Genomic DNA, 14286 nt, shown 5'->3' on the forward strand with positions numbered 1-14286 from the left:
TATCCCTCAGGCAAATTATTAAAGGGATACTGTCATGGGAAAACATGTATCAGTTAATAGTGCTGCTCCAGCAGAATTCTGCACTGAAATCCATTTTTCAAAAGAGCAGACAGATTTTTTTATATTCACTTTTGAAATCTGATATGATGCTAGACATATTGTCAGTTTCCAGCTGCCCCCAGTCATGTGACTTGTGCTATGATAAACTTCAGTCATTTTTTACTGCTGTACTGCAAGTTGGAGTGATATCAACCCCCCCCAGCAACCTAACAAAAGAACAATGGGAAGGTAACCAGATACCAGTGGCGGAACTACCGGGGGAGCAGGGGGTGCGAGCGGGCCAAGGCCCCCACCCCCTCAGGGCCCCCCGGCAGTCCGTGTGCCACTAACAAATGCGGCCGTACGGAGGGGGGCGGGGCCCGGCTGTGCGTCACGCACCAGGGCCCGCCCCCCTACTGCAGATAGCAGCTTCCTAACACAAGATAACAGCTGCCTGGTAGATCTAAGAACAACACTCAGTAGTAAAAGCCAAGTCCCACTGATTCAGTTACATTAAGTATGAGAAATAACAGCCTGACAGAAAGTAGTTCCATCCTAAAGTGCAGGCACAAGTCACATGACTGGGGCAGCTGGGAAACTGACAATATGTCTAGCCCCATGTCAGATTCCAAAGTTGAATATAAAAAAATCTGTTTGCTGTTTTGAGAATTGGATTTCAGTGCAGAAGTCTGCTAGAGTAGTACTATTAACTGATGTGTTTTGGAAAAAAGCATGTTTTTCCATGACAGTATCCCTTTAAGCAAGGCTTGTTCTCCTGTATTTGGGTTTTGTGCAAATACATTTTGGTGGCCTTTATTGCAGCATTGTCATTATAAAACACATAGTTTTTTTCACATGCTGCGCTTTAAAATGTGAAAACTAACTGCCCTTTAGGGGTTAGGGAATGTCTTTGAGCCTATTGCTGAGTCTGCATCAATGTATCTGTGGAAATGGCAGGTCACAGGAAGCACCGACTTGTTGTTGGAGGAAACAGAGACATCTGCAGAAGGTTCTTGAAAACTTATTCCTTTCTGTTCTTTCAGTTTGTATTATAAATTCCCAAACAGGACAGTTTTGATTGTGCCTCTGTGCACTTTAGGGCTGCAAATGAAAATGATTAATGAGTTTAGGATATCCGGTTTCTCCTTTAGTTTCCTGATTATTCTACTGGCTGTCCCTGTCTCTAGCTGTCATGCATTGCATACTCAACCTACTGTATGTTTCCCATTGTTATAAGCAGACCAACCTTTATCTGCTATAGAGACAGACAATCTGCATCCTCCAGCAGTTGAGCAACAACTCCCGGCATGTTATGGGCAACCTTTGTTTGTTGGGATGCTGTCAGTTGTTGTTCATCAGCAACTAGAAGGTTGTCGAGGGTTAGTATGTTACTACATTGGTTTTACTTAAAGGAGACATTTTGTGTAAAAAGGTACCAGTGCGTTATACTCGTTTAGATATAGAAGAATTGTGCTTAAAAAAGTAGTGTTTCAGGCTGATTTATTGAAAAACCCTAATAATCCCTCCCTTCTCTTCCACTTCTTGCTCGCTGAATTCCCAGGCTGGGAAGGTGGGCTGGCAGAACTTGGCTCACTGTACTGTAGGACAGAAACCAATCGGCAGCTAGCAGGACCTGATAGGGGACTGAAGCATGTCTTTGCTTGTGTGACTGCAGGGCTGTGATTGGCTGCCCTCCTCCTACTGTGCAGGGGCCGTTAGGACACGCCCACCCTCATTTGAAACAGGGACCAGTGAACATCTATAGGGAGCTCTAATAAAGGGGCTATTTTTAAAGATAATATGAATTTTTAGCACCATGTAAATCCAACACCATATATAACTCATAATTGCCTACAAAATTAGGGTTTTTTCATTTATCCTGTATGTCTCCTTTAACGTCCGTAATATATTCCCAGCCCCACATATTCTGGTGCAACGCTGCTTACTGGATCTCCATACATGAGCTGCTTTTGTTATGTATGTGTTTGACATTGTGACCTTTTTCTTTTCAGGATCAGTTTTAAAAAAGCTTTTACACACTGGAAACTCTATAAAGGTATGTTGGTTTGTATGTGTGTCTCACATTCGTATCACCTTTTGTCTAATGACAGAACTAAATAATTTGTTTAACCAGATTTGGCATATAGTTCATCATACTATCTCTAACTGTGTTAAAGGGTTTGTTCCCCCTTTAGGTTAACTTTTACTTTTAGAATGACTAATTCTATGCAGCATTTCAACTGGCCTTCGTTATTTTTATAGTTTTTGAATTATTTGCCTTTTGCGTCTGACTCTTTCCATTTTTCAAGTGGGGCTACAAATGTATTGTTATTGCTACTTTTTATTATGCATCTTTCTATTCAGGCCTCTCCCTTTTCAAATTCCTGTTGCAAATTCACATCAGTGCATGGTTGCTAGGGTAATTTGGACCCTAGCAACCGGATTGTTTAAATTGCAGACTGGAGAGCTGCTGAATTAAATGCTAAACAACTCAAAACCAACAAATAAAAAAAAATGAAAATCAATTGCAAATTGTTTCTGAACATCACTCTCTACATCATACTAAAAGTTAATCTTATTTCAGAAACTATATTACATTGCCATAACTGTATAATGTGCATTTAATATTTGGAATTACATTTATTATGAAAACGTGCCAACAACATCTCAAGATGATAAATTGAAAACCCTCTTTGCCAACTCCAAAGTATATATAAACGAAATTCAAGTTGCTTTTGTGCTGCATCTAATGGATAAGAAATGGATGTGGGGAGGGGTGGCGTTAAGAGCTGGAAACAGTGTATTTGTTTTATGTGCAATTTATTTCATCATAAAAAGAGTCCATAATAAGAAACTGATTCTTAAATTAGTCAAATGGAGGGATTTTTTTCTTACTTTTTCTTACATTTTCTCTTACTAAAAGGAACAGTAACACCAACAAATGAACGTGTTTTAAAGGCTAAGTAAACCTTTAAAATAAGTGAATGTAAAATAGATGAGGGTGCTGTTCTAAGCACTTTCTAAATTTACATTTATTATTTATTTTCTTTTAATTCCAAGAAAATTATGGGATACATGTACTGTTAATATGAATGAATTTTGTTCCAACAGCGCCACCTGCTGATTAGTTTCCGGCCAGTCTGACCACCAAGTAGTCAAGGAAATTGTCAGTAGAAAGAAAGAGGCTGCTCTCATGTTCTTCTGCTTAGGAATAAAATTAGAAACCTTTCTCCCATCTTTCCTAAGCAGAAGAACATCAGAACAGCCTCTTTCTTTCTCCTGACAACTTTCTTGACTACTTGGTGGTCAGACTGGTGGGAAATTGATGCTGTTGGAACTTAATTCATGCATATTAACAGTACATGTATCCCTTAATATTTTGGAATTAAAAGAAAATAAATAATGAATGTACATTGCAAAAGTGCTTAGAATGGCACCCTTTATCAATATTACATTCACTTATTTTAAAGGTTTACTTATCTTTTAAAGTAATGAAAATATCATGCAATGTTGCCTTGCGCTGGTAAAACGGATCTGTTTGCTTCAGAAACACTACTATAGTTAAGAAGCCGCTGTGAAGCAATGGCGGAAATTGAAAAAAGGATATATATGGCACAGGTTAAATAGTGGATGTTCTATTCTACAGAGCTTATCTGCTGTGTAACTTGAGCCCCCCATTGCTACACAGCAGGTTTTTAATATAAATAATAGTAGTGTTTCTGAAGCAAACACAGTTTTATCAGTACAAAACACAGTTTTACCAGTACAAAACAACACTGTATTTCTATTACTTTTAAACACTTTCAATTTTTATGTTACTGTTCCTTTAAGTAGTGGTACACAAATCCTGCTCTCTGTACCACCTTTTCTATTAGTCTGTCATTCCTCACCTTGCAGCTGTTGCTGCTCTTTCCCTTAAATCAATGATGGCATGTCTAGAAACTGTCATTGTTTGCACTCCTACATACTGTAGATGGGACATGTACTTTGTATAGTGTAGATGCCGTCTTTTGTAATGGCTGGTCTAGTTGTTATAGTGGTGTAGTGAGGATGAATCCCATAACATAAATGGTCTTATGTTAATGTTCTTTTGGAGAAGCCTACCTGCAAGCCTACTAACGGCTGTTTCCAGCTTGTTCATTTTTTCATTATAAAATGCAACTACCCTCTAAGTAACAATATTGTGTGTTGAAGTGATGCCTTAATTAGTGTTCAGAATTCTAGTTTTCTGTGCAGCTATATAAATAAATGATGATTTTCCAGAAGTCTATTTCTTTGAGCTCGAGTTTGGTTTTATTACTTTGGTAAACATGTGCTGGATGGCTTCCTTCCTCTTAGATATCCCAACACACTGGCTTTTTGCCTAATTTCTTGCTATCTCTAATATAAAGCATGTAAGAGGCTTTCTGTCTAAGACTGCTTACACTTTTATCCTGGAACTTTTATCCGGCAACTTTTTCTAGAGACTTGTAGAATAAGCTATTGACTAATATAAATTTTAGTCTTGCAGCGCCTGGTGAACCTATCGAGTTAAATAATAAAGGTGGTGGTTAATAATAGGTCCAATACACAGAACTTTACTGCAAAACTCAAGTGCTTTAATGTGTCACAACATGTTTCGAGCTGGGCTCTTTCTCAAGTGAGAAAGAGCCCAAGTGAGAAAGAGCCCAGCTCGAAACATGTTGTGACACATTAAAACACTTTGCAGTAAAGTTCTGCGTATTGGACCTATTATTAACCACCACCTTTATTGTTTGATTATATTGCTTCAGTGGACGGAAGCCGTGGTTATAGGTTTACCTACTGAGTCTATCGTTACTTGGTGTTGAACCTATCGAGTTGTTGTTATATATGTACTCGAAGTTCCCTGCTGAGTGTACATTGATCAATTAAAATGTTTCTTTAATTCTCTAGATACGTTGTGAAGGAATGCGACTCTTTCTCCTTTGGCTTCAAGCGCTGCAGACCAACTGTGGAGAGGAACAGGCACTAATATTTGCATGCCTTGTGCCCGGCTTTCCTGCTGTAATGTCGTCATGTGGTCCCTGCACACTGGACAAACTTATAAACCCTACTTACAATTTACCAGATGGTTAGTAACAGTGAAAGTTCTAAAACTTAGGGTGCAAATTTATTAAAGGAGAATTCAACCCTTTGCCAAAAAAACCCTGCCCCCCACCCCACCTAGACCCCTCTCCCTCCTCCCCCCCAGCCTAGCTGCCCCCCCCCCCCGGTATGATTTATCATACCTTGACCCTGCGAACAACTCAAATTTGACTATTCGCCTCCTAAAACCTGCTGAGTTCATGTAGAAGTCAATGGCAGAGGTCCAGTGACCCATTTAAAGATGTTTATAGCCTTCCTGACATTCCAGTTTTTTCGTGGCACATTAGTGAGAAGGTTGCAGATGCGTTGCCTGCATGTTCATATGTACTTTTTGTTTTGTAGGTAAAATTCTACCTGAGGAAATAACACCACTATTGCCTGCTGTGTCTGGTGAAAAAAATCCTGAAGACCTGAGCTGCTTTTTCTTAGAATTGCTGTTAAAATATATGGTACTCCAGGTATGAAAATCACTACTGTAACAAACACAGGAGTTGCCTTGTATGAAAAGTCGCCAATAAAAATGTGTGGAATTGTCTCAAAGCAAAGTCTGAGGGCAAAGTTACATTTAAACACAAATACATATTGTACAAGGACCCATCTATCAGTGTGTTATTGTGAGAGGGTTACCAGGATGTTTCCTAGCAAAATCTCTTCCAAGTGTAGCTCCTTCACAGACCTTGACAGGTCACCGTTATATCTTTTCCCACATGTATCTGGACCATTACTTTTGCCTGTACTGAAATAACGTCTGACTTTAGGTAGGAGCAGCCTCACAGTAATGAGTACACAGGTTAAATCTTCAATCCATAAACTTCACTTCTCTATGAAAACAGTAGTTTAGTACCATGGCTAATTGGACAAATATCAAACTTGACTAAACACATTAAACTGTGATATAATAAATCCATACATTGCCACTGTTTCACTTTTCTGATATACTTACTTTTTGGGGTCTATATTCTTACATTTGCAAAAGTCATTTTCAGTGCCGGGCCAAGTTGGCCAGGCGCCCCAGGCAACCTGGCCAACTACGTCGCCCCCTGCTGTAGGGAAGAGCGCATGCGCCGATGACACGCAAAATGCGCCAATGACAGGTGAATGTACATGCACGGAAGACAACGTGCACAGGGGACACGCGAGTGCGCATGTACAGAGGACGTGCACACTCGCAAGGGGAGAAAAACTGCTTCCACAGCTTCTGGAACTAGGGGTAGGCGTCGGAAGAGGTACATGCCTGGCGCCCCTTCACCTTTGCACCCTAGGCACGTGCCTCTTCTGGCACCCCCTGGGACTTTTTCATGCTTGTGTTGCTCTCCAAATCTTTTTTTTAATTTTGAATGTGGCTTATGAGTAAAAAAAAGATTGGGAACCCCTGGACTAGAGCCTCGATAAATACATCATAAATACAAGTGTATTAAAATAAATCTGCATGTATAGATATGCATATGTGCTAATAAGTATCAATTTCCTGTTTTTATTAAGGCTGCAAGCTTATCATGGAGAAACAAAGAAAACCAGGACACAGGCTTCACGTTTCTTTTTAACATGTTAAGAAAGTATTATCTGCACCACTTATTTCCATCCTTTACTAAATTAACCAACCTTTACAAGCCTGTACTTGGTAAGTTCATATTTTATATCGTAAAGGCAATACATATTCTATAAATTACATTCCTGTAAACAGTGCTTAGTTATGTCATCAGTTATAATCTGTGCTTAGTGATGTAATTATTGTCACATGACTCGCTGAAATAATGTACCTACTGTTGTAAAATATGTCCCCTTGGAATTTACCTGTACAAAAGAACTCAGCCGTCAGCTTCATTCCTTTATATGGGCAGAGACACTTGCATGTGGCTTTTAAGTACTATTGGTAGAATTTTGAGCCAGGGTGCAAATTTCTGTAAGAAGTTTTTCCCCTTTTCTTAAAGTACTTTAGGAGATACTTCTAAGATATATTTTTATATGTTTGTTCACAAATAACTCACAACGGTGGGCTCTCTTGCTGTGACCTTGTTTCTCCTAACTAAAAAAAACCATCTGATTAGTGCTTTTTGGCTATTTGGAGGCTTACATATTTAGTAATACTATGCAAATTTGTACAAAACAGTAACCCTTAGCTTTTAAGTTGGATCCATCTATTGCAGGTTAAATAATGAAAGCCATTCTCTGGTAGGTTGTTAAAGGGGCTGTTCTCTTGAAATTATCATTTATTACGTAGAGAATGATTTTCTGAGACAATTCGCAACTGGTTTTTATTTTTTATCTTTGTATTTTTTGATCTGCACATGCCTAAAGTCCAGACGGATAGCTTTTTTTTTAGTATGTTTTTTTTACTGCAGTTTTTCCCTAATTGTAATGATTCTATTCACGGAGGTGCCTTACAATAAGTATTGGGCTTTCTTGTCCTTTAAGTAACAATTGCAATAATATATTTACTAATATTTAACATGTGACCCTCCAAAAGTTGCTTAACTGCAAGTGCTAGTATCCAGCCTATAGCTTAATGCTGCATGGGTGATAGAAGTTGTAGTTTATCAGTATCTGGAAGGCTTCAGACTCCATTCTCTTTTGTAAATAGAACTGCAAGGAAAGTTATTTCAATAACTAACAAACCCATGGATTTGTGCCTATTCCTTTCTTTATTGTTTGTATTATTGCAAGTCTCTGTTTGTAACATTGTAATATTTAATGTGACTTGACTCTCCCTCCTGCTTGTCTTTCAGATATTCCTGATGTCAGACCAAAGCCAGTATATGTCACTTTAACCCGGAATAATGAAAACCTTTATAGCACAAAAATTCCGCACATAGCAGCTAGAGTTCTGTTTATAAAGTGGCTTGTCACATTCTTTCTGGAAAAGAAATATGTAATATCTTCTCAAAGCACCAAAAATGGGGGAGGAGATGTTTTACCTAAGATCATGCAGGTATGCACATTTAGTTTGTGTGATAGGTTGGATAATTATAAGGCAATCTAACTCTATTGGTCCTGTGTCTTATATAAGACATTTTCATGAGCAGATTATGGTAAAATACTGTGTGCCATATATGTGTTATTGAGGGTCTACCCCAGGGGTCCCCAACCTTTTTTTACCTGTCAGCCACATTCAAAAGTAAAAAGAGTTGGGGAGCAATACAAGCATGAAAAAGTCCCTTGGAGTGCCAAATAAGGGTTGTGATTGGCTTTTTAGTAGCCCCTATGTGGACTGGCAGCCTATAGGAGGCTCTACTTGGCACTATACTTAGTTTTTAAGCAATTAAAACTTCCTTCCACGCCTTTAATTTAAAAATAAGCACCTGCTATAATGCAGGTATAAGGGGTTGGAGAGCAACATGTTTCTCACGAGCTACTGGTTGGGGATCACTGGTCTAACCTTTCCTTGAGGCATCTGTTGTCAGCCCTGCCTTCAACTTCCCTTCCAAATATGTTTCACCTTTCAGTGCTACATTTTTGCAAAGTATGCCAGATATCCATAATTAACTGTTTTTGACCAAATAAAGACATCTTTCACAAACTTTCAGCCAAATACAAACCATAATTTACATTATTAAATGTAAACAACATAAAAACATTTCTGGATCGTTGCCCAGAGCTTTAAAGTCAAACAAATTGAAGGACTTATGTTCTGTTTGTTTGAATGTATGTTATAGGGAGCACACAAAAGCCAGGAACAGCTGGGAACTTAGCACAGATACTTATTTCAAGGCAATCGGCACCAGGGAGTGGATGTGAAATGATCCAACATGACGGCCACCAACCCAATCTGCCTTAGAAAGAATGATGATCTTGGGCAGTGATTCCCAACCAGTGGCTCTTGAGCAAAATGTTGTTCCTCAACCCATTGGATGTTGCTCCCAGTGGCCTCAAAGCAGGTGCTTATGTTTGAATTCCAGGCTAGTTTTGTTGCATAAAAACTGAGTGTTCTGCCAACCAGAGCCTCCTGTAGGCTGCCAGTCCACAAAGGGGCTATCAATAGCCAATTACAGCCCATATTTGGCACCCCCGGGAAATTTGTGCATGCTTATTTTGCCCTCCAACTTTTTTTTACCTTTGAATGTGGTTGAAGATCAGGGACCCCTGATCTAGGGGAAGAGAGAAATTTTGGGGGCAAGGTTGACTAAGTGGATTTAGTTCTTCTGTTGTGAATGGCAATTCCCACGTTCTTCACATAAAAGGAACTGTAGGTGCTGGGTATTTCTCTTTATGTGGACAGTTGGGGAAGCATTTATCAAATGTAAACTCCCCTAAACTCCCATAAATTCTAAATGCGACCAATCGAAATTTATTAATAAAATCAAATTTTTAAAACTCTGATGAATTGAATCGACCCGAAAACTCGAATCAAATTTAAAAAAACTCGAATGTCAGGAAGGCTGCAAACATGACCAGTGTGAACCCTGTACCTCTCCCATTGACTTAAACAGCAATTCGGCAGGTTTTAGGTGGCGGATTGGAAGGGCTAGAGTATGATAAATCTCAAAAATCTAATTTGAATTTTTAAGAAAAGTCGAATCGAATTTGAAGAACTCCCTAGTCGAATTTGACAGTTTTGACCATAAAAAGTTTAAAAATGCAAATTTTCAATTCGTCCCTTGTTAAATCTGCCCCTAAGATTTCACATAATGAAATGAGTAATGCAAATATTAAACAGCAGGAAGGGAAGCACTTATTTTCTCATGCAGGCAGACATCTTTCATAGAGTACATTTTCACTCTGTTGAAGGTGCTTTTCTCACATTTTAAGCAATACTGTTGCACCTTCTATGGTTACATTTATTTTTACCTACTAACGAGTTTCCAAAGCACATTTGTTGGTGTTTCAGCCTGGATGAGCTTAAAGTGATACTGTTACTAAAAATGTTCATATCAAAATATTAATCTACATTAAAAGTTGCATATAGGTCATGTTGATAGTTTGATACCATATATGCCAGAGTGAGATCCATTGACAGATGAGGAAATGAAGAGGAAACGCGACTGAACCTCACTTCCTGCTGTTCCTAATAGTTGGTCTGCCAGCCTGATTGAATGGAACTATAGAAAGACTTTAATCAGTGATCACTTTCTGATCTATGAAAAAAGGATTGTATGTGTCTCCCTGCTGGTATCTGATCAGACATGCCAAACAATAACCAGGATAAGAAGTCAGACGTTTCAGGCTTACATTTCAGGCTTGAGGAAAGGCTAATGTAAGCCTGAAATGTTGCTGTATTGCATCTGAATAAAGCCCTTCAAATAAAGGCTTTTTAAGAAAATTTCCATTGGTCTGGTGCTGTCTATTTGAAAAGTATGCCAAACAATACCGGCATGGTCAGTGGTTACTCCATCCATGAAATCTTTATTTATTTATTTATTTTTTTGCTCTAAATAGATGAAATATACAGTAAATATAATATTTAATCATATAGGTATGTGATCCGTTATTTGGAAACCCATTATCCAGAAAGCACTGACTTACGGAAAGTCCATCTCCCATAGACTCTATTTTATGCAAATAATCAACATTTTAAAAAGTGATTCCCTTTTTCTCTGTAATAATAAAACAGTACAGATATGGGACCTGTTATCCAGATTGCTGGGGACCTGAGATTTGCCGGATAATGGATCTTTTTGTAATTTGGATCTTACCTTAAGTCTACTAGAAAATCATGTAACTATTAAATAAACCACATAGGCTGGTTTATGCTTTCAATAATTATTAATTATATCTTAGTTTGGTTTGAGTACAAGCTACTGTTTTATTATTACACAGAAAAAGGAAATACATTTTTAAAATTTGGATTATTTGATTATAATGGAGTCTATGGGAGACGGCCTTTCCGCAATTCTGACCTTTATGGATAACTGGTTTCCAGATAACGAATTCCATATTATATACCTTGTACTTGATCCAAACCAAGATATAATTAATCCTTATTGGAAGCAGTACCTGCCTATTGGGTTTATTTAATGTTTAAATGATTTTCTAGTAGTCTTATGGTATGAAGATCCAAATTACGGAAAGATCCTTTGTCCAGAAAACCCTAGGTCCCATACCTGTTCTAGATTTTGCATTCAAACTCAATATATTGCTGAAATCTCAAAAGTTGTGGGGTTTTTTTCTAGTCTGTATCTGTGGCTAACGTCAACCAAGAAAAGAATCCTGAACTGGAGAGCAACAGTGGCCCAGCTGAGCAAGAAAAGAACCACTCAAATAGCAGTACCCTGTCGGATAGAAGGGCCAGCAACTCCAGCCTGTGTAGTATTGAGGAGGATCAGAAAAGCGTATACGAAATGGTGCAGAGAATCCTGCTCTCTACGCGAGGCTATGTCAATTTTATCAATGAGGTGTTTAGGCAGGTAAGGTGAATGAAGTGGAACAAATATCATTTTGGGTGAAAGCAGCAGCCCCATATAATAGACCAGTGGTCTATAACCTGTGGCTCTGTAGTTTTTGCTGAACTGCTTCAACAGGTTTCCCAACAACAGCCAAAGAAAACTGGTCCAAAAGAAAATACCTCAACAGATATGAAAGTATATTTGAGGTTCACATGTAATTAGCTAGTGGTTAAAGGGGTGGTTCAGTTGTTTTCAGATTGTTCCCCAGAAATAGCGACTTTTTTCATTTACTTTCCATTATTTATTTTTTATTGTTTTTCCAAAATCTTCGTTTAAAGTTGAATGTTTGTGTCTCTGGTGTTTCAGTCTGGCAGCTCAGTAATTCAGGTGCAGATTCTAAACCGTTACAATTTTGAAACATTTAGTTGATACATTTCTCAGCAGCATCTCTGGAATATTAGCAACTATTGTATAAATTCTAACAGCTGCCTGTAATGAAACCCAGACATTCTGCTCAGCAGGGACAAAGATAAGAAATGTATCAACTAAATGTATCAATTTAGAACAGTTTAAAGGGTCGGCGACCCCCCCTCCCAGAGCTGCTTTAGAAGGTGAAAAAAAGCACATTACACTTCAATATTAGAAAATAAAAAGTAATTGTTTCTGGTGATCTATCTGAAAACATCTCAACAGATAAATAGATCAGGTACTTGGTTCACTATCAGGTGCTGCCATCTGGTGGCAAGCACTTTATATTTAATGCCTTGATGCTTTTCCAACTTGAATATTGTAAACACTTCTCATTTTGTGTCTATTTAGAAGATTCTTAAAAAGCAATAATTTCCTATATGCTTAAGTAAAAATTATATATGGAAATCAGTATTTATTCTCATTGTTATAGCTTAGATCATCCCAGAAAATTTGTATTGAGTGTGTAGAATAATGCATCCCACTCCTTGCTTTTGTTAGGGCTGAGATGCACTCCTATGTTGAACTTTACTGTTGTCATGGACAGTCTTTCTCAAGCAGTACAAGAAATACATTTTTCTTATCAAAATCTCAATGCTATTTAGGGGAATACTCTGTTTTGTATAGTGATGCAGACTGTACTGCACCTTTGTGTCTGTTAGAATTATTGTTGAGATGATAAAAAGTCTGTCACTCTCTGCTTTTTGTTCATAACTTTATGCATTTTTTTTATCCACTACCAGGCATTTCTCTTGCCCGCCTGTGATGTATCTGCCACCAAGAAGGTTGTAAAAGTATACAGAAAATGGATCCTGCAAGACAAGCCCATATTTATGGAGCAGCCTACAAAGACCTCTAGCGACCACGAGAATTTTCCAGTTCTGGAATCCGCTGTTATAGAGACGGATAGTAAACAGGTAGCGTAGTGCTGCCAATTATGCTTTTTATTTAAAATTTCCTTCTACAAGATGGGGAACGGTGAAAAGGAAACAAGCAGATTGATAGTCTTATATCAGTCATGCAACACAGATAATGCGAGTTAAAAGTGGAATAAATTCTAGTGCTTGTTACTTTGATTTTTTTTTTAACTGTAATAGTTTTAAAACCAGCATTTGTAAGATTTGCTGCAGAGTTGCTTTAAAAGTTTAAGCCCAGTAATAATAGAGACATGCGTTTAATGTTGTAGTAATTTTTTTTCTTTTTTTTTTTTTTAAATACATACCTGTAAGGGGGAGAGAAGGTTCCTCTATAGCCCGAATGAGATATTATTATCTAGTTCAATAAGATACTATTTAAAGTTTCAGGTTTTAAAATAAATACATCTGTTACTAATATGTTCTAGGCTTCTCCATGTAAAGGATGTACAGGTATGGCATCCGTTATCTAGAAATGCGTTATCCAGAAAGCTCCGAATTACGGAAAGGCGGTCTCCCATAGATTACATTTTATCCATATGTAAACATTTTTCTCTGGAATAATAAATCAGTACCTTGTACTTGCTCCAAACTAAGATATTATTAATCCTTATTGGAAGCAAAACCAGCCTATTGGGTTTATTTGATGTTTACATGATTTTCCAGTAGACTTATGGTATGGAGATCCAAATTACAGAAAGATCCGTAAAACCCCAGGTCCTGAGCATTGGATAACGGTTCATATAACTGTATATACTCCCTAGAGTATTCTAGTGCAGTTTTAATATGGCTGTGGTAACTGTCCTGCCTTGAATACCATGACAGATGTTTTGTAACATTCACATGTGCTGATTTAAATGCCTTTTGCTCCTGATATTATGATCAATTGGGATATGCATTAGAATACGTTCAGTTATTTCTTACCCACCAATACTGTCTTAAAAACTTCTTATATAGTGCAGACAGTTATACACATGTTTTACATGTGAATTGTTTTCTTATGTCAGGTCTCTGAACAAAGTGGGCACAAACGCTCTTCTAGCTGGGGAAGGACATACTCTTTCACCAGTGCTGTGAGCAGAGGTTGCGTGTGTGAAGATGAGAACATGGATGTACAAGCTGGGGATCAAGCTTCATTGCAGGTAAATAGTAGGTGGCAGTTGTATACTTGTTTTTATAAAAAGTCTTGACAGTTGTAAAATAAATAAATTTGATTTTGTAAATAAATTTGATCGGGGAAGTTTGATTTTTCTGGCGATCAAGGACCACATCGGCTAGCTGATGCCGTCCTTGTCCCGTGGGCTGCTATTCTCTTTGTTGTAATCCGATTGTTCAGAATAACGTAATATCGGCTAGCCATTGTAGTGCATATCAGGGAAAGATCTGTTTGTTTGCCGACCTTATCGTGTACCACCTTTAGTTATGTTATTGCTGCTTTC

At 38.0% G+C, this 14286-nt stretch overlaps 1 protein-coding gene across 4 annotated transcripts in view; it reads left to right on the top strand.

Moving 5' to 3' along the window:
* ralgapa2.S (Ral GTPase activating protein, alpha subunit 2 (catalytic) S homeolog) overlaps positions 1-14286 on the top strand; it is a 175723-nt gene that overhangs the window by 18332 nt on the left and 143105 nt on the right. For all 4 annotated transcript variants that reach the window (XM_041564347.1, XM_041564348.1, XM_041564349.1 and 1 more), the window contains exons 5-12: positions 2052-2095; positions 4954-5131; positions 5488-5603; positions 6628-6766; positions 7872-8074; positions 11253-11486; positions 12677-12850; positions 13855-13989. In XM_041564347.1, coding sequence (XP_041420281.1) covers positions 2052-2095; positions 4954-5131; positions 5488-5603; positions 6628-6766; positions 7872-8074; positions 11253-11486; positions 12677-12850; positions 13855-13989 — 1223 coding nt within the window. The remainder of the gene's footprint in view (positions 1-2051; positions 2096-4953; positions 5132-5487; positions 5604-6627; positions 6767-7871; positions 8075-11252; positions 11487-12676; positions 12851-13854; positions 13990-14286) is intronic.

Source organism: Xenopus laevis, chromosome 5S, assembly GCF_017654675.1.
Source record: "Xenopus laevis strain J_2021 chromosome 5S, Xenopus_laevis_v10.1, whole genome shotgun sequence".
In the NCBI taxonomy this organism is placed as follows: Eukaryota; Metazoa; Chordata; class Amphibia; order Anura; family Pipidae; genus Xenopus; species Xenopus laevis.